This window comes from Lacerta agilis, chromosome 5, assembly GCF_009819535.1.
Source record: "Lacerta agilis isolate rLacAgi1 chromosome 5, rLacAgi1.pri, whole genome shotgun sequence".
Classification (NCBI taxonomy): domain Eukaryota; kingdom Metazoa; phylum Chordata; class Lepidosauria; order Squamata; family Lacertidae; genus Lacerta; species Lacerta agilis.
Genome location: NC_046316.1, coordinates 14,292,971 through 14,313,552, shown reverse-complemented (window position 1 = coordinate 14,313,552; position 20,582 = coordinate 14,292,971). Strand labels below are relative to the sequence as shown.

The following is a 20,582-nucleotide window of genomic DNA, read 5'->3' as shown; positions in this document are numbered from 1 at the left end:
CTCTCAGCAGTATAGAGACGAGGCTTCCATGGCACCCTGGACAGCTGTATGAACCTCTGCCTTCCAGGAGAACCTTTAAAGAGATTCAGCTTGCTTTAGCAGTAATTGACTCTGGCAAAGGGGTGGGGGGGAGGGAGCTGTGGTGCTACTAGGACTTCCAAACTGAAGTCCTCAGAGTCCATGGATGACAATACAACCTCCTCTGACAGGAAAGGAAGGGAAGAAAGGAGGAAGGGAAGAAAGAAAGAAAATATCTTTTCTCCCCTGAAGAAAGGAAAGGGGAGCATTATGAATTTGTGGGTTTGACAGGGAAGGCTTTTTGCTACAGGGAAGGATGGCAGAGATGTAGGATGGGAGTAAGTTAGAAATTGCTTTCTGGCTCAGGTTTTAACTCCTGTTGGAGTAGAATTTAAGTTTTAAAATTTCTCCATTCATTTGAGGTGGTATTTTAAGACCCCATGAACCTGGCTCAATACACATTTTATTTGTCATCTTTCCTAATAACTATGCAATGCATTCTCAAATAAGCATCAGAAAGTCTAAGTCTTCCCAATGCCCCCAATGCCACAAGAGGTCCGAAAGGTGGGATCACAAGAATGGGCCTTTTCTGCGGTGGTTCCCCATTTGTGGAATCCTCTCCCCGAGGCGGTTCACCTGGCGCCTTCATTATACATTTTTAGGTGCCAAGTGAAAGCATTCCTCTTTTCGCTGATTAAACCCTTTTAAACCCACACACTACCTCAGTTCATTTCATGAGAACAGTCCCCCCACCCCGAAGAAGATTAAAAACATAGGAAACATTTCAGTCTTTCACTATGGAGCTATGAACATGCATTTCCATATGCAGGTGACTGGCAAAATTGTTCCCCTTATTTATTTTGAGCAGCTTCATACTCCCTGTGGCTCAGGAGAAGTAAAAAAAATTTGTTCAGTTTTGAAAGCAGGGGTTTAAATCAGTGCAGTTTTGAAAGGTTCAGTCCAGCATCTTGATTCAAAATGGTGTCCCATTGTATCCAAACATAGATGAAAACCTGCTCTTTGATCTAAGGAGCCATCATGCGAACTTTGGTTACGATATCAAAAGATTTGACCAAATGCTATCAAACAAACAACTTCCCAAAATATTTAGTTGCTATCATTATCATTATTTAAAGTACAGGAGTTTAAGATTGGAGTGAGGAATCAATATGGTTTCCAAAAATTGGTATAATTCTAGATGCCTCTAAAGTTACCTAGATCCTTAATGTCATATTTTTTTTATGTAAAAACGTTTATTACAAGTTTCACAATAAGGAATTCCGTTACATAACATCTCAACAGTGCAGCTTCACAGTCAATAAATGCTACCCAAATCATTCAAATAAATGATCGAAGTGTGGAATATTACTATCTATATGTATAAATGATTATGTTTGCAAAAGCAAAGACTTTGTTCAATGAATCTCTTGTAACTTCAACCGGAAGTTAAGCCAAATAAATAAATAAAGATCATCAAACCACGAGCATGAGAAAGATTGCTACTATATTCAGTGAACCTTTGCCCACACATACACTGAAACTCCCATGGGAGAAAGAGCTTTGCACGCTAATCATAAAAAAACTTTCTGACTTGCAGAAGAAAACATTTTACTACCCTTTAAAGTTTTATTTTCCCAGCTGCAAAATGACTTTATTAAGAGAGATAACTATGTCTGCCAAGTAACTTGGTAGTGCCTGGTAAAGCTCTAGCTGGAATGGTTATATAGTTCACACTGCTTCTTTAGAATGATTTGTAACAAAAAAAAATGGGCATAGACTGGAAATTATTTCCTATTTTAAGCTTTTAGTCTGTACAGAACTTTTGGTAATTGTTGAAATAGGCTTGTTTGATGTACTAAGTGGCCTACAAATTCAACCTTTCAAATATTAGAAGGGAATCAGAGCAGCACCCTGTGTGACCCCAAAATTTGGTGTCCACTCCTCGCCTCTTGCCTTCCATTCGGCATCATAGTTGTGGACCCCCCTGCTGCACCCCCAAGGCTCCACGCCCAGTGTGCACCCATGTAAACCCGCCTTTGACCCATCTTAAGCATGTGTGTCTGTCACAATTACAAATAAGAATTCTCTGTACTGCTCATGCCTGCTTGTTAAATAAATCCCTGTTGTGGAACGTTGCCACTGAAATTCAATCATCTCTCTCTCTCTCTCTCTCTCTCTCTCTCTCTCTCTCTCTGTGTGTGTGTGTGTGTGTACACAACACATTTTATAGAAGGCCACCTATAAATGCACCAACCAACAACAAACATGCTATTTTCTTTTTGGTTTTGGATCATTCTGTTTTGATCATTAGCTGGCCAAAAGAATGGAAATCAGTTCAGGCCATTAATTTTTGAGCAGTTGCCACCCTAATACCATCAGTCTAGATATATAAGTATCCTCCCTGATTCCTTTAAACTTTTTTTTTTTTAAAAGAACATGAAAAGGGGGTATGCAAGCGGTCTTACAGGAATCGCTTTAGCTTTTGTACTTAACATGTCCTCAATCTTAGCTCCATTATAACCCTGACAGAATCATTAATTTTAGTCAGTCAGTCATTTAACCAAAACAACTCTCAGGTGACCTCAAAATAACATATAATCAACACAGAACTAGTCACAACAACAATCTTTAGATCCTCTTGGAAAGTAAAATTAAGCCAGCTATGTGTGGCTCGGGGCAAACTAAGCTGTAAATCTCCCTTTTCTGATCTCTTCATATAGATGAAAGAGCACTGCCGCCCTGGATTGCACTGAACAATTATATGTTCTAAAAACTCAGGGAATCAGCTTTCAGACAGCCCTAATCACTACCAATTAACCACATTTTCTGACATCCTGTAATAGCTGCACCATGCTTGTGAACACCCAGGCAGCCAATCCTTACAGTATGGACATGGGGCATTGCTGTTTTTCTAAAACTCAATCTGTTGATATTTGCCAATGATTCCAAATACAGTGGTGCCCCGCTAGACGAAAATAATTCGTTCTGCGAATCTTTTCTTCTAGCGGTTTTTTCGTCTAGCGAAGTGGCAATGCAAACCGCGGTTTTCGCTAGACGAAAAAAAAAACGGAAAAATTTTCGTCTTGCGAGGCAGCCCCATAGACAAATTCGTCTTGCGGGGCAGCCTTCCGCTAGACGAATGCCTTCATTTAGTGAGTTTTTCGTCTAGCGAGGCATTCGTCTAGCGGGGCACCACTGTAGTTGTTGCTTTTATCATTGTGCCACTTTTACTTTTTCACCTCCAAACAGTTTACAAAAATAAGTGGATGAGGAAAGCAATTTTATCATTCCTAATTACATTTGGATCCTGCAATTTCATCAATTCAAGCTTAGGTACATAGGAATTCCTACCATTTTTCTTTGTAACCAACTTACAAGGTAGGCTAAGTCGTGATTGGCTGTATGTCAGTGGTAGAAGACATACAGTGGTACCTCGACTTACGAGCGACTCGACTTCCGCATTTTTCGACTTCCAAATGACCTCCGGAAGCGAAAAAATGGCCGCCGCTTCCGAAATTTCCGACTTCCGAAGGGAAAGCGGCGGCACGATACCTCGACTTACGAAAATTTGAATGCATTTTTCCCCCGACTACCGAATTTATTTCCCGTTCCGAGATGGCGGCCGCGACTTGCGAAGATTTTGACTTACAAGCGCGCCTTCGGAACGGATTACTTTCGTAAGTCGAGGTACCACTGTACTATGCAAGCATAAGAGCCAAGATTCAGTCCTTTGCATCTCCAGTTAAAAGGATTTCAAGTAGCAGAGGTAAAAAAGACACCTGCCCAGTACTTTTTTCCTAGAAAAGTAGGCGCCAGTACTCATCATGAAGTTGTTACAGTAAGTGTCACACTTTATAACATGCCCCCCAAGGGGTGCCAGTACTGTGTACTCTTGAGTACCCCCTTTAAAAAAAAGCACAGCACCTGCCTTAAAAAGTTGTTGCCAGTCAGAATAGAAAGCACTGATCTACTGATAGATATCTTAGTACGTTCACAGGCCCAGGATCACCAAGAGAGTTTCATGGGTGAGCAGAGCTTTGAATCTCACTGAAGTCCAAACTATTTGCTACACCGGCACAAAAGCTGTACAATTCGAAAGTGCATTTCTACTCCAAAAAAACATTTGAATGCCTCAGATTTAGCACATAGGCTCAATCTAGGCATCACAGCAGACAATAGTTTGCACTAACCACAGTTTAGAACTCAAAAGCACGGTTTATATTTTCAAACCTAAAGGCAAGCCATATTGCAGAGCTTCTTAGTAGGTTTAATTTTCCTTGCTCCTTCAGTACTCCTAAATCAATAGTGCACAGGGCATCTGGAAAAAGAGCTATTTTGGTCTCTGAATTAAGAGAGCATGCCAAAATATAGTTAAGCTTTCTGAATCGTGGTTTGGTTTCACCAGAATTAGGTAAAGGTAAAGGTATCCCTGACCATTAGGTCCAGTCGCGGACGACTCTGAAATTGCGGCACTCATCTCGCTCTATAGGCTGAGGGAGCCGGCGTTTGTCTGCAGGCAGCTTCCGGGTCATGTGGCCAGCATGACTTAAGCCGCTTCTAGCGAAACAGAGCAGCGCACGGAAACGCCGTTTACCTTTCCACCAGAGCGGTACCTATTTACCTAGTTGCATTTGATGTGCTTTTGAACTGCTAGGTGGGCAGGAGCTGGGACCGAACAACGGGAGCTCAACCCCATCACGGGGGTTCGAACCGCCGACCTTCTGATCGGCAAGCCCTAGGTTTCATCAGAATTAATCCAATAGTAAATTAGAGTACAGTATGTCAAAGGTCCAGAACAGTATAAATAAGATAATAATAATATTAATAATGTGTATGTGTGTTGAAGTGAACTCCAGAACTCTAGTAAGTTGTGTGTGTGTTTTAAAAAACCTCAAATAGGGATGCGTATCTGGCATTTTAAATCTCTATTTGGTGACGATGATATCAGTTACTAGGAATGTAAATTCAGTATTGCCCCTGAACTGCTCTGTTTAAAACAAAATATCCCCGTAACACCACCCAATTAATATTCCACACCTCAGGCTAAACGTAACTGCTACTTTATAAGGAACTGCCTGGATATGTAGAAAAGAAACAATACAAAATGTCTTGCAGTAACATTAAAGAGATCCATTTAATAAATGTTGCATTATCTGTAGTTATTTTTAATAGCTGCATATTGTATTAATAAAAACTACACAGAGTCCGAGATTAAAGAGTGTGTTTTGCTAAGCTGACAATAAAACCCGTTTTTTAATAATAAGTCATATTACACGAGAGCCCTTGGCATTATTGGATTGCGCACATTTTCATATTTTTGGCAGTCTAGCAGCAATAAGCCTCACTTTATTGGAGAATTCTGAAGTGTATGCTCAGTAAACTATGTGCCTGGAAACAGTAATTAGAAGCACAACTGAGTGTAACCAACAGATTTCACAAAACATCTGGGCAAGTGTGCGCAGATGCAGAATGTGTGTGTGTGTGTGTGTGTGTGTGAGAGAGAGAGAGAGAGAGAGAGAGACTGAAAAGTGTGGGGTGCATCCAACTAAGCTGCACATGGACCTATTAAAATTAATTGAGTTAAGTTAGTTATGTCCATTAATTTCAATAGGTCTACTCTGGGCATGACTACCCATGGCTCCGAGCAGTGAGAAGTTCTAGGAGGCAATGCTACCCCTTGGTTTCCAATGGATCGGGGTAGCTAATGTGGTGCCCTCCAAAAGTTGTTGGGCTCCAACTCCCAACAACCGTAGGCTGCACAGCCAATGGTCAGGGGTGCTCTTATTATTTATTTTATTTAAACACTTTATATACCACTTAACTACAGACGTCTCTAAGTAGCGTACAATAAATAAAATAAAGAAAAGGTAAAAATCGGTCAAAACTATAAACCTGCTGGAATAAAAGGAAAGTCTTCAGTAGATGACGGAAGTTCAACGGAGAGGGGTGCGCCTTCTGACCTCAACTGGAAGGGAGTTCAATAAATTTGGGCCCATAATACCAAGCACATGACTCCTGGTGGATATGACTCCTCTAAAGACCTCAGTGATCAGGCAGTGATATAAGGGATTAGGAGGTCCTTGAGGTATCCTGGACATGAGTTGTTAAGGCCTTGTAAATTAATACAATAACCTTGAACCTGGCCTGGCTGCATATGGGCAGCCAGTACAAGCTTTTGAACACTGGAGTTATGTGCTGGTGATAGTCTGTATCCACCAACAGTCTAGCTGCAGTGTTTTGCACCAGCTGGAGTCTCCCGTCAAGGCTCAAGGATAGCCCCCTATAAAGCATATTGCAATAGTCAAGTATTGAGGTTACCAATGCATGAATCTGTGGACCAGCTTTCCCTGTCCCAAAATGGCTGTAGTTGATGTACCAGCAGTAGCTGGTAAAAGGCACTGAGGTTACCTGAGCTTCCAGTCCTAAAGATGGATCCAAGAGCAACTCTGAACCTCTTCTTTCAGAGGGAGTAAACCACATTCAGAACAGGCAACTGGCCAATTTCCCAGACACAGGAACCATTAATCTACAGTGCCTCTATTTCCCCGGGGTTCAAGCTCAGTTTATTGGCCCTCATCCAGTCCACCATTGTGCTCGGACAATGGCCCAGATCATACACAGCCTTTCCTAAATCAAATGGTATGGAGAAGTAGAGCTGTATGCCATTAGCGTACTGATGACACTTTAATCCCAAACTCCAAATGATTGCACCAAGTGGAAAGTAGTTTTCCTTCATCACTTGACTTTCTGGCTTGAGGGCACTGCCAAAGTTTCTGCCCATTGGCTTGAAGGGCTGTCCTGATCGTGCAGTGAGAAGTCTGTTCAACTCTTGTAAAGAATGAGATGGTAGAGTCTTGCAGTTGACAGAATGGACGGTACCATCTCAGACTGCAAATGAGGAATCACAGTTTTGAAAGCTCCCTTAGGTTTTAAGAAAAAAAAATCTCAATACTTGCACAAGAAGGAATGTAGCACAATGATGAGAATAATAGGCTAAAAAGGAGTTTGTTGTTTACATGCAGGGATTTCCTCTCCCCACCCTGCAAAGTAAGAGTGTTTTCAAGAACGGCATTTCCGGCCTACACCATGAAGTAGAACAGTCTACTCTACCTTCTCTGGAATCGTTTATCTTATTTTGCTTCATGTTTAGACCAAGCATGCTTAAATTCCCATTTGAGTCCAGTGGTGCTTGACCACATCTACCTGCCATTAATCTAAGGTCCACTACAAATATATGAAAGAGACATCCTTCTGCTACATATGAAATGTCATAAAAGCATGATAAAGGATATTAAAAATAACAAGCAAATGCTCTTTCAACACAACAGCAGTTTTAGAATGTTTATATTATGTGGGTCTTCTTCCATGCAATGTATGAAACTAAGCCACAGGGCTACAAAGAGCACCCCCAGCCTGTCCCTCCAAGCAAAGCAGTATTGACAGTTCTGTCAGTAACCTTTGTTGTGCACGCTGCATTGCTGTGCCCCAAAGAGCAATGCGTGACTCTTAAGTCTGAAGCATCTCCTTTACTGTCATCCATTTTCATTAGGACCCTTTGATCTCCCCTCTATTCTTTGTACACAAGACGTCATCACCTTTATTTTCTATCATAATTGCACGTGAAAGATTCTCCCTTTTGATACACCTCAAATGCCAAATCATTATCGAAAGAGAGTGTTGAAAAGTGTCATGTGTTGCTCTCCTCTGCCTCTTGCTGGAGATGGAAACCCATACACCTGTGGAAGACAAACAGCTTTTTTCAAAGATGTGACACATCTATCATCCGTCCACAGGATATGAGCTGCTCTGTCTGCTTAATAGCAAGGGGCTGTGCATAGCAAAAAGACTAACTGCTGAAAGAAATTTGTAGCACATTGCAAACTGTCTGGCAGCCCTCCCGAAGCCTGAGCTCCATCCTGGCCTGCTGATAATTCGCAGACTGTGTTCCCGTGTGCTCATCACTCTGGCAGTAAGAGTGGCTAGATGGGGCCCCCCGTCTCTGCTCCTTGTCACACTGTCATTCAGGTACGTCTGTCTGCCATCACCTGCTGACAGCACCGCATGTGTCTCAATTACAGCCCAGGCCTCCACTCACATGGCTGATGAAGATGTTCAGCCTGCTCTGGCTAATAGCGTTTGCTCTCAAAATATGCATCTTTGGGGGTTTCGTGAAGACAGGCGCCAGGCAAAGCCTATGGGACGTTGCACATAGGACTCATCCGAGTATCTGGGAATGTTAGCAAGGGCCATATAAAACCCCCTCCATTTTTTTTAACTGTATCCATTCCTATCATGTATAACAGAAACATAAAGGATTTCTTCCATCTCTGCCTAGGCATGAAAACAACTGATTAGACAGCAAAACCCAACAAAGAGTGTTCCCCCCACCCCAGTGAATAATAATTGACAGCCTACTGCAACATGGATTACCGCAAGTCAATCCTAAGTGATTGTTAGGGTGGCTGTGTGTTTTATTTTAGCGAGGCTCATCCTCTGTTTGAAGAACTGTCCAGCCCAAGTCCAATTTAAAGAAAAAGAAAGACCTCATGATGCCATAGGGCTTCTGACTCTTAAATGGCGAAAGTCTGAAACTTAAGCAGGGCTCAGGGATGCAGCCTAGGAATCAAGGGATTGGACTAGGGATCTAAAGGCTTGGGGAAAGCTGGGGGTAGGGGATCAGGAAATAAACAATGGTTTTTCTATTGGGGGGGGTTACCTGTGCCCCAGTTATTACATGTCTAAAAACTGGATATTTGAAAGAAAGGGAAACAAAAGAGGAGCAGCTCTTATGCAGTATTTTATATTTCAGGATGAGTGGATTTGTTTATTTTTTAGTGTTTTAAATCATTACTAATGCAATATTGCAGTACACCTGTCACAGGACAAACCTGTGAATCAACACCCAAACCTAGGGCACCCCTGGACTCGGCAGTAGCCCCTAGACTCAACCCCCAGTGCGGCGGAACCAGTTGTGCTGCCCTAAATCCGCCTCTGAAACTAGCAGGAAAACTCAGCATCACTAGCAGCTTAGAATCCAGTTACAGGTGGGTAGCCGTGTTGGTCTGCCATAGTCGAAACAAAATAGAAAATTATTTCCAGTAGCACTTCTTAAGTGTGCATGCACACGAAAGCTCATACCAAGAACAAACTCAGTTGGTCTCTAAGGTGCTACTGGAAATAATTTTCTATTTAGCTTAGAATCCATCTGACTCTGTTCCCCAACTCATAGGTATCCCCAAACTGTGCACCAGGCATTCGGAAATATTTGAAGAAAGGACCAGGCTGCATCCTTGGAAAGGGTATTCCACAGGCTTGGTACTATCACAGAAAATGTCTAACTCTGTGGCCTAAGCACGCAAAGTCCCAGGTGGTTCATGAGAGGTAGCAAGGTAGCAAGCCTCCAAAGCCCAAGAACAGGGATGGGGAAATCCGTGCCTCCCCACCAATGTTTTTGGACTACAACTCCCACCATCCGTAACCATTGGCCATGCTGGCTGGGACTGGTGGGAGTTGGAGTACAACAACATTTGGAAGATACCAAGTTCCCCACCCTTTCAAATTGGCTGATAAAAAAGCAGCTATAGACTTTCAGTAGGAACTGATCCCTTTGTCTCAAGTTTAAAAATGCTATTCTTTCATGATTCCCTTTCTCTAGAGATGTTTTACCACCACACAATCTAAACCATGTAAGCCAATGTGCATGAGCCAGAGAAGGGTATAGAATCATTGCAGGAGCTGTGAAAGAGGTGCAGTTTTGATGCTTCTTAGAGCAGGTTTTTATTTTTATTCTTGCTCCTCCACAGCTTATTACTCAGCAATTGAGTCTGTTCTTAAAGATTTAATAAAACCAGGACAAGTATGTACATTTGGGCCTGAAAGTCATGGAAAACATAAGGGATGGAATTCAACAGCACGTTCTTCCAAATGCTCCATCTGCACAAGCATTACAGCTTGCCAGATGCAACAACCCCCTCTCCCCCCCACCCTGAACTGTTATGGGGGGGGGGGGTTCGCCCAACTCCCCCCTCCAAACCGATTAGGAGGGACACAGGGGGCACACAGAGGGAGCGGGGAAACCCCATTGCACAAGCAGCTGTCCTTGAGCAGGGTTTCGCTCAACCAGACACATTAGGTGAATCCTACCCAAGGTTGATTCCCTCCCCCTGTGCCCTTCTCCCACTTAGCTTTCTGAATCTCATAATAAAAATGCTGTATCAAATTAACTCCAGGGACATGTGCATGACATACATTATCCAGAAGACAGTTGGGGCTCCCATGATGCCTTTACAAAATACACCAACAACTGTACTGCAAAGCCTAATGCAACTGCTAAGTCACCCACTGTGCTCAGAAAACTGAAACCACGTGAGGCCCAGGAGAGTACGGCTCTTCTATCAAGAGCGCATCCTTACAGTATGATGATACAAGAGCCAGTTCAAGCCGGTGAGTGCTCCACTGTGTGAGAAACTAAACTGTGCAGCACAAGATTATATTCACAGCTGCTTACTAGATAATGTGATCGTAGCTCTTGTTTCCTTAGGGACAACATTGCTCCCCCTGCTTTAGCAATAAATAATGTTCACTCACACATTCATAGAATCATAGAATTGTAGAGTTGGAAAGGACCCCAAGGGTCATCTAGTCCAACCCCCTGCAATGCAGGAATCTCAACTAATGCATCCATGGCAGATGGCCATCCAACCTCTGCTTAAAAACCTCCAATGATTCATTCATTCATTCCCCTTCCCCCCTCCCTCCCTCTCACCCACCCCTTTGCACTTTGTTAAATAGAAGGGTAGTCTGTGACCTACACAGGTGAGACAACCTATGTGGAAGTGTTGCAATGCTGGGCTGGGCCATAAGTAGCCTAGAAAAGCAGCAGGGTGAGGAGCAGAAAATAGAAATCCCTGAGAAGAAACAAGAGCCAGGGATCCAGGCAGGGAGTCAAGGCCCTGGTTGTTGCCCAGGAACAACCCAAGCCTGACTTCTTTACAACCTAACAGCTTATAAAGAGAGCAGTGAGTGAGTGAGTGAAAGGAGTTGCCTTGGGGCCTGAAAGGGTATCATGCTGCCCTATAAATCTTTCTTTCTGCATCTTTGAGTGATTCACCACAAGGGGCAGAACTTCTTCTTCCAGCCTGGCAGGTAAAAAGAGAATTTTAGTTATGGCAGCCAGACGCAATATACACCGCCATTCAGGGCACCCCAGGGTGCTACAGCACCCTGGTTGAAAACCACTGATATAACTAATGTTAATGCAGACTAACACACTATTTCTAACATTTTACACTGAGGGTCATATTCAACTAACCCCATTAGTGGAAGCCAGTGCTAGGACTTTGGTTGTTTCAATGGGGCTCCTTCCTCTGCCTGCTCACCCAGGCACCTCCCCAAATCCACTCTCGAGGGTAGAGAAAACCCCTGGAACAGTCCACTGATGGGGGGAGAGAGAAGGTCATTCAGTTGGGCATAGAGAAATGCTTGCACCAGTGGAACGATCTCCTTAGCGCTGCATGCATATTAAGACATTTTTGTTATTACAAGTTCCTGCACAGTGTTATTCTTACATGTTTGTAATAAAATGCAACCAAATTCAATAAAATTCAAGTGCATGAATAATGTTAATGCAAACGAAGGCAATATTTCTAAAACTGCACAGCTGGAAAGAGTTGTGCCTGCCCAGAATCTCTCCATTTGCCAGAAGTCCCTGATGATGAATGAGTTCTACACTTCGGTGTGTGAGAGAAAAGATCACTCAACTTACATTAAAAATGATAATGTCCCTGAATAAGCAACCAAACAAGCCATGTGGAGATGAGAACTACAATGGCCTGTCTGCAGTAGGATGACAATGAAATGTCGATGCACCTTCCTGCCCCTTTAGGAGAAAATATCGGAATTTTTGCCACTCAGATCCATGGTACATATATCCATTTTCTAGAGGTTTCCTAGTCCATGAGCTCTTGGTGTGTTTTTATTATCCATGAACACAGAGTTTTGATGAAAGAACCACAGGCAGAGAACAAAATGAAGTGTGATATTACAATGCCAAGTATTCCCCCCCACACACCCTCATCTTGGATACAGGTACTATCCTTTTCAAAATCTATATTTCTAGACACTGCAAAGCTTGAGCCTTGGAAAGTGAGATTACTATTCAACAGCAAGAAGCATTTACAAGATTGAATACAGAGGATGAAACTCAAGGACAACTCTGCGGTGCTGGCTGGGATTTAATCTTTCCAACATTTAAGACATTAAATTAAGTTCAGGAACATCCCCACAACAACGGCAGGAATGAATCACCGCAGACGTTAACCAGAGGTAGAGCCTGAGAAAAGTGGGAGCTGGATTACTTCTCCTGTGCTTTTTTTTTATCACAAACATTTTCTCTCAAATTGTGTCTTGAAGCAAAGTTTTGTTAATAATTGTTTCACAAATGCCTTTCTTTCTTTGTTTACTTACTGAACAAAACAAAATAGAAAATTATTTCCAGTAGCTGAGTTTGTTCTTGGTATGAGCTTTCGTGTGCATGCACACTTCTTCAGATACAAAGTTACTGAACAAAGTTACCGGTATGTTTCAAGCAAGTGTCTTGACCTGTTTAATATTTTCAAATGGACTTCACAATGGCTTCAAAAATAGCTGGGTGATGTACAGAACTTGTCTTCAGTCTTATGCAGATGTTTTGTTTTGTTTAGAAATTAAAGCAAGGAGAATTAAAGCAATGATTCCAGCAGGCCTCACCCTCTACTTCTATCTGTACAGGAAGAATAGTATACATGTGCACATATTGGTTACCATTGCTTGTAGGCAATAGGTCTGACAGCATCTGCTCAGGTGCAATATTACCTTTCCATATTATTACATTGTCTGAAGACTGAACTTCCTGTTCTTTTTGAAAGGCAGTTTTGTTTTCTACTTCCTCTGGAGCAGAAGTGAGAGACCGACACAGTAAATAATCCCAGGATTTTGTGTATCTCCCACTGGGCAGTGGCATGTATTCCTCCCCTTAGAGCAAAAGTTAGCAACAAGGGGGCAAAGACATGCTCTTAAGTCTGGGCTCCGAAACAGTGAAAAAACAATAAGAAAGGTGAGCCAGGGAAACTTCCACCTACTCACCTCTGCCAGCCCCAGTTTTGACCCAAACTGATAAGTAGCTTGTCTCAACTCTGGTCGCTACAGACCCCACATCATTTCCCTGTCTATTTGTATTTATTGTAAGCAACACTCCTGAATAGAATTTTATATTTTTGTTTCCCATTTAACTGGCTTAATTTTGGGTCTATTTGAGTTCGGTATCAGATTAATAAACTGCCTTTTCTAAACCCAGGAAGGTTAAACTAAGAAGATGACATCAAAATCCTATACAGTTAAGAGCACTAAAAAGCATGGGATTTACAATGATTTTTGGAGGCGATGCATTAAAATTGTACAAAGTGGCATTCCTGCTTCTGCCTGATAAGGTGTGGAATTCTTCAGCTAAGCTGTCCAGAGGTGAAACTGAGAGGCGGGGGGCTGACATTGGCAGGCCTAATGGGTTTTAATGGAGCTCCTTCATTAATTATCAGAGTGCTGGCACTGCTTACCATGAACCCGACGTTATATAAAGAAGGAAAAAATTCACTTGGCCGCAAGCACTTGAAGGTTACAAAAAAAATGCTTTTCACCGAGATGCTGCATTTGTATGCTTATCTAAGAGTTTTTAATGTCATTTTACAGTTAATAATTAGCCTTCCCTTGGTCTCCACAAAGAGTGCCACCGAGACAAAAGAAAACGTTAAGTGTGTTAGCTATACTTGCCACTGGTATAAATAGTCAAAGGGATGATTAATGAATGAGGGAGAGAATTAAACAGAGCAGGGAACAAAGACAAAGCCCATTTGCTTGGCTGCCCACAAACCAAGACAAGCCGCAGCCGTAAAAGAAACTACAGAAAGTGACAAAAAAACCCCAACAAAAAACCACAGCTTAATAGACAGCTCATGAAGACTTACTTTAACCCTCCACATTATGACAGTCTGAAGCACTTTATTAACACTCGGACATGTTAAGATGCTGGGGTCGTTTGAGGCTAAAACGTGCATTTATTGGGGAGTCACCCCCTCAAAAAGGGGAGACCCCCCCTTTTTTGAGTGTGACAGAAGGAAAAACAGAGAAGCCCTAAATAACTTAAACAGCACTCTTCAGTGCTCCATTGTGGAGCATGCCAAAACCGACGTTTTTAAAGAGTTGTTTGGAGACGTCAGACAAAGCAGAGGAGGCAGCAACACAAATGGCCAGGCAGAAGCAGCTTGACAAGCCTTGTCCTTGACTTAAATGGCTACATTATAGAAAAGGGCTCCTTTCTTTTTTTAAAAAAGGGGGGGGGGAGCTAGGAAATAATTGAGTGAGGTTATAGGAGGGTGGACAACACATGAATCCCACATGGCATTTCTTTTGTTTTTCTTTTTTCTGTTTTGCCCAATCCTGGGAATTCAAGCTTTCTGAGGATGTTCCCCCCCTCCAACCCCAAGTTTCTAGTCCTTGTGGTCACAGAGACAAATTCTAAACATGTGATAATAAAAACAGCTAAAGTATTGGAATGAATGACACGACAGAATTCTGAGCTTAAGCAACGGTTTGCTCAGTGTATTTCCAGCAGTTGCCTGGAAGAACTTCCTAAACCTCATAAACTACACACCTTTCTCCCTTCTCTATACTTGCTGCCAGCCCACACAAAGCATAAAACCAACTGACTGTGTTAATTTTTCTCACCCCATGCCAAAAGGCCATCCAGTGGGGTACAGTTTATTTCTGGGCACTTGGAGACGTCACATGGCTCCAGCTTGGCTACTTCCAGTCTGAGTTTTCCTCTGCCTCAAACCATGAATGCTTGATGATCTGGAACTAAATATGAAGAACTGTGATGTGGATGCTTTGATTTGTGGGGAATTTCTAGGGACTAGGCACCTGGAAAAAAGCTGCTCTTTCAAGTAGTTTTGGAAATCATGGATGCAAGTTTCATTTTTTAAAAAATATATCCCTCTTTCTTTATGCTCAGAATGGCTGTAAATACCAGGGCTCTCCAACAGCTGTTAAATTTGGTTCAGATTTTCTGTAAAGCTCTTTCACCCCAGAGCTATCAATCACTGGCAGAGTAGCTTGCTTATTTATTTATTTTTAAAACATGTATATATCATTATTCATTTTTTTAAAAAATCACAGCAGTTTACAACAGTCATACATAAAATCATGTGATAAAAACACCATATAAAAATTAAAATATGAGATCCACTGAACATTGCAGGATATTTTGTTAATTGTCAGCACGAGCTTGGTGGCATAGAAAGGTTTTCAATAGGGGCTTAAAGGTTAAAAAAATTAGACACCTGCTGAATCTCTACTGGTAGAGCATTCAACATGACTGGGCTGAGAAGCTTTAAGACTCAGGTTCTTGTTGCTGTCAAATGAGCATCACCAACTTGTGGGAAGCCCAACAACATTCCTGCAGTTGATCTCAGTCAGGGGGTAGGCAACCTAAGGCCCGTGGGCCGGATGCGGCCAAATCGCCTTCTCAATCCAGCCCATGGGGGGGGGGTTTCAGGAACCAGTGTGTTTTTACATGAGTAGAATGTGTCCTTTGATTTAAAATGCATCTCTGGGTTATTTGTGGGGCATAGGAATTCATTCTTTTTTTTTTTCTTTCCAAAATATAGTCCAGCCCACCACATGGTCTGAGGGATAGTGGGCCAACCCACAGCTGAACAAGGTTGCTGACCCCTGTTTTAAGCTAAGATATAAGGGACCCCAAAAGTACCCTGGACCTAAATTGTTCAGGGCTTTGTAAATTAATATAAGGACCTTAAACCCGGCTTGGGAGTAATTAGGCAGCCAGTGCAGATGTTTCAACAGTTGTGTCACATGTTGTCTTCCATGAGCCCCCATCAGTAGTCTGGCCATCACATTCTGCACCAGCTGAAGCTTCCCAACCATGCCCAGGGGCAGCCCCATATAAAGCACAATGCAGCAAACCTGCCCTGAGGTTGTCAGTGCATGGACTATTACGGTCAGGAAATCCCTGTCCAGCATCAGCTGTTGCTGGTGAACCAGAAAGATCTGGTAGAAGACACTCCTAGCCAGCAAGGACACAGGGCTATAGTAACAGAGTTGTATCCAGGAGCACTCCCAAGGGAAGGTAGTGTGACCCCACCCAGAACAGGTCACTTGCCAGTCTCCCAGACACAGGAATTACCTACCCAAAGAGCCTTGATCTTCCCATGATTCACACACAGTTTATTGGCCCTCATCCAATCCACCACTGCATTTAAACACCAGTCTAGAACTTTCAAAACCTAATTCATTCCTAATTCAGATGTTATGGAGAAATAGAGGTGTGTGTCATCAGCATATAACAGCAAAAATAATGACTGTATATTGCTGAAATCACAGCTCAACCACAAGTACAGAAAATGATGAGCCTTTAATTAATTAAGCAATGAGATATAGCACTCACAATGTTCAACCTTTTGTACAATCTTCATCTTCCAACTCAAAGAAATTAGTTGATGGACATTCTCATTTGATCTCTGGATTCTCCTTTTCATTTCACAGTTTGTTCTCTGAATTTGTTGATCTCACAGTGAGTAAGTACTCTTTAATTTGTTTGATTTGTTCGCAAAGGAAGAAATTAAAAAATAAAGAAGGGCCAGGAAGTGCAATCATTTAATAACGAGATGCATAAAATAAGAATGAGAACTGAGTGGCAACAACTACTTCTCTCTTCCTGGAATTATCATAAGGAATGTAAACACTTCTTAAGAGAGAGAGAAAAAAGTTTTGTTAAACAACAGCTGGGCAGCCATTTCAAAATGTACTCAACACACTTATTGAGGCTACACACTTTCCTAGTTTTCCAGCGCATCATTTTATGAGGATATTCATAATATCGTTATGCATGCTTCAAAAGAAAATAATGATCTCGCCTAAAGTATAATTTTAATTACAAAATGTGAGCATGTGCATGATATACTAAAGCGGGAAAGATGAGTCACAATAGTGGAGCAGAATGGGCACAATCCAGAAATAGGATGTGGCAACTTGCAGCCAAGGGCTGAGTTTCAAATCACCAAACATGGAACACTGTTAGGATTGCCACCCATCCCTAGAAAAATATGGTTGTCCCTTTTTTTGGATAAAAGTGTCCCCCGTCCTGTTTGGACATCAAATGGGATGCCCTTTTTCACATATTCGAACTCCTCTTCCTCCTCCAAATTGCATGAGCAGAGAGTGGGTCCAGTGGGAGGAGGAGAGCAGGAGCCTGAATGGGAATTTGTGCAGGCAGAGAGGAGGAGGAGGAGGAGGAGGAGTCTAGAGTGAGAGTGAAAGCGAAAGTTATTATGGGACGAGGGACAGAGGGTGAAGTAGAACCAGGAGGAGACATTTGCGAGAGTTTTTGCACAGGCAGAGGGTTGGTTGTGGAGAGTGAGAAGGGGAGTTTGCAGGGGCCGGTCTAGTGCAGGAGATTCAGTTTTTGCATGGGCAGAGGGGCTGGGAGTGGGTCAGACTCAGAGAGGGACAGAGGGGTTTTTGCATGGCCCTGGTGGAGAGCAGGGGGAAAGAGAGTTTGTGTGCAGGCAGAGGCAGGTGGGTCGGAGACAGAGACTCAGTCAGAAAGTGAGAGGGAGTTGCCCATCCGACTTGTCCCATATTTTGCCTGACCTGTTCTTTATTTTGACCTGACCAAAGGTGGCAACCCTAAACACAGTACCCCCCCCCAAGAGCTTTAACCCACCCATCCCACCTTCATAACACCTGAAAAGCCTCTCCTGAAGGTTGGGGGATTCTCTGGAGTGGGACTCAAGGCAGCATAAGGGGTTAAGATCCCACCCTCACAAGATATTTTAGTTTGCAAACAGGGGAGGCCATAGGTCTGGGTTTAATAATTACATTCAGGATCCACATGGTGTCCTACACAGAACTGACTTAGCAAATGCATCTTTCTGCAAATCAGCCTTCAGCCAAACTAACGTAAACTCCACTGTTCTCCTTGATTTGGAACTGATGAGAAAGACTTTGAACTCATGCATCTCTAGTCCAATAAAATCAAGTTCCTCATTCATAAGCAAACAGGATATAATCACACCATGGCTGCTCCTCTGCCCACTGCCTCACCCAATAAATGTGTAAAGAACCGCCACGCTTCTGTTCCCAGGGAAACAAATAATATCCTAGGTGGAGGATTCTCTGCTTCACAATAACAGTGACAGGTGAGAATCAAAACAGGAAAAGAAGCCTGCAAAATGATTAGGATGTAAGGAAATAAGAAGCAAGTTGATGGAAGGAAGGCACAAAAAGAATTGGAATGGAGGTTGGAAAAGGAAGAGAATTTTCAAAAAAACCAAAAAACCAATACTTTGATTAGGTTGTTAAGGCTGCAGGCAGGTCTTTGTAATTGGTAGCTGATGTACATCACCTAGTATGTGCTGGGAGCACTAAAAATAATGAATTATGATAATTTTGTGTAACAAAAAATGGGTGGGGGGACTCCAACACACCTGAAAACCTGAGGAAATCATTACCCTTCTTTATACCTTTACAAAACTGGGCACACAAAGATAGTTACTCAAGTTGGGCTCCACAAATACAATTTCATATTTAAATTGGGAGACTTTGTGTGCAGCATTCGTACATATCCTAGGTTGGTGTGCATGTGGTTCATGGACAGAGACAGTGTGCCCTGTTTGGCTGCTTGAGGTGAAGCAGGAAGTGCCATCCCACCCTGGGGGCCACCCTGGTGGCCAGGTGGGTAGGGCAGAGATCCTCCTAATCCCTGAATCCAGAAAGTCTTAAAATATAAGCAAGTATTCAAATTCTAGCCTAGATAATAGGCCATTAAGAGAACAAAGGACTCAATTTTGGGGTAGTTAGAAAGGCAAAGGCCAGAATTTAGAGTTGAAAGTGGAGTTATGTTAGCTAGAAGCTGGCAGACTGGGAAGCCAGAGAGAGACAGAGACAGAGACAGAGACAGAGAGAGAGAGAGAGAGAGAGAGAGAGATGTGATTGATTTCTGTTTGAATCCAAGGCTGTGGCTATGGGGAAAGCAAGGTCCCTTAGGGTGTCAATGCTGTGAACCCTTCCATTGTAGGCTCAGGTTGGATATATGTGTAAATAAACCATATATCATAAAGACACTGCAGCCTCCACTGTACCCACTCCAAAGGCAACACAAATCCACTCAGAAATTCGGGTGGTGTGCAACAGTATAAATAGGCTCCTAACTTCATCAGCCTCATAATATGACCTACCATCAAGGTCCTTTGTCATCTGTACCTCTTTCCTCTGAATCTTTTCTAATTTGTCATCAGCCTCCCTAACAGCACTGTATAGTACCTCAGTCAGCATTTTATCATTGCTAAATGGAGAAGTTTAAGGATCCATGGTCTGATGTTTACAAAATGAAGACTTTACTGACACCTCTTACTTTAATGTAAACAACAACTATGATCATAAAGTGAAACTGCTTGCCTTCCTCACTTGCTTTCTTCAAGAAATGCATTTCTGAAATACAATTAATTCTGTACTAGTCTCACGAGGAAGGTAAAGAATGTCCTAGACAGCAGCAAATTGCTCACCGTTCAGTCACAATGTTAGATTATCAGTGTAGCTCAATACAGTTAAAATGGCAGTACTTCCAGCCTCCCTAATTTGTTTTCATGTTTTTGTCTTCAATTCATCATTACCGTTATTTCCCCCCTCCTATTTATTTACTTCTCTAATTCCAAATGTCACTCTCTAAAATCTATTACACTGGAAAGATTGTAAGCAATGATCATGACATGTAACTTAAATTGATTTGATCAACTGGTGTGCCTTAATTGTTCAGATAAAACTTCTTCCTGGAAGGAGGGGGTAGCTATTCAGTCATGCTCTGTTATATGACTGATAAATAAGTGTTCAAGATTCTTGCATGACAATCACAAATATTTTCTGAAGTAATTTTTAAGGGCACCCTGCCACCTATTTTCCCTCATTATGTAGGGAAGAAGGAGAGAAAACGTGATCAATGAATGCTTTTCCACCGTACTGTCATTTCTATAGTTACTGAATTCTCAGCTGATTTAAACACCAAATACTACTCATAGCCGTTCAACACCATTAGCAACTACAGTCAATATATTATTTAGAATGGGTACAAGCTTGGATCATTCTACAAAAACACTAGTCGATTAATATGAGGAGACCAATTTTAAATAGTGAGGGCAAATTTTAGCTGATGATACTGAAAGTTAACAGCACATTTGTTACTTTTTAAAATGCTGTTTTGATTCTAATGCTTTGCTGTAAAAGAGATAGTAAACAGAAAGTATTGACTGGCTCTTCCCTGTAATGCAGCAGCTTTTGTTTATCCGATAGTGCTTTCTCTCAAAATCTTCAAAAAGGCAACTATGTCAAAGTTTTGTTAAATTGAAGAATTCGGTTTAATTAATTGACCTGTATGCAGATGATAAATCAGCAAAGCTAATGATCAGAAAAGAGAGACTAGGATCATACACAATCTCCCTAATATGCAGTCCCGCCAACTC

General features: G+C 42.2%; 1 protein-coding gene across 2 annotated transcripts in view; it reads right to left on the bottom strand.

Annotated features, from left to right (window-relative positions):
- The window catches only part of LRMDA (leucine rich melanocyte differentiation associated), a 734,571-nt gene that overhangs the window by 219,531 nt on the left and 494,458 nt on the right, over positions 1-20,582 (bottom strand). The window contains exon 6 of one of the 2 annotated variants that reach the window (XM_033148676.1): positions 7,320-7,754. The exons of the other annotated variant lie outside the window; for it this stretch is intronic. Coding sequence (XP_033004567.1) covers positions 7,680-7,754 — 75 coding nt within the window. The 3' untranslated portion in view covers positions 7,320-7,679. Of the gene's footprint in view, positions 1-7,319; positions 7,755-20,582 lie in introns of those variants that run through there. 2 annotated transcript variants of the gene reach the window in all.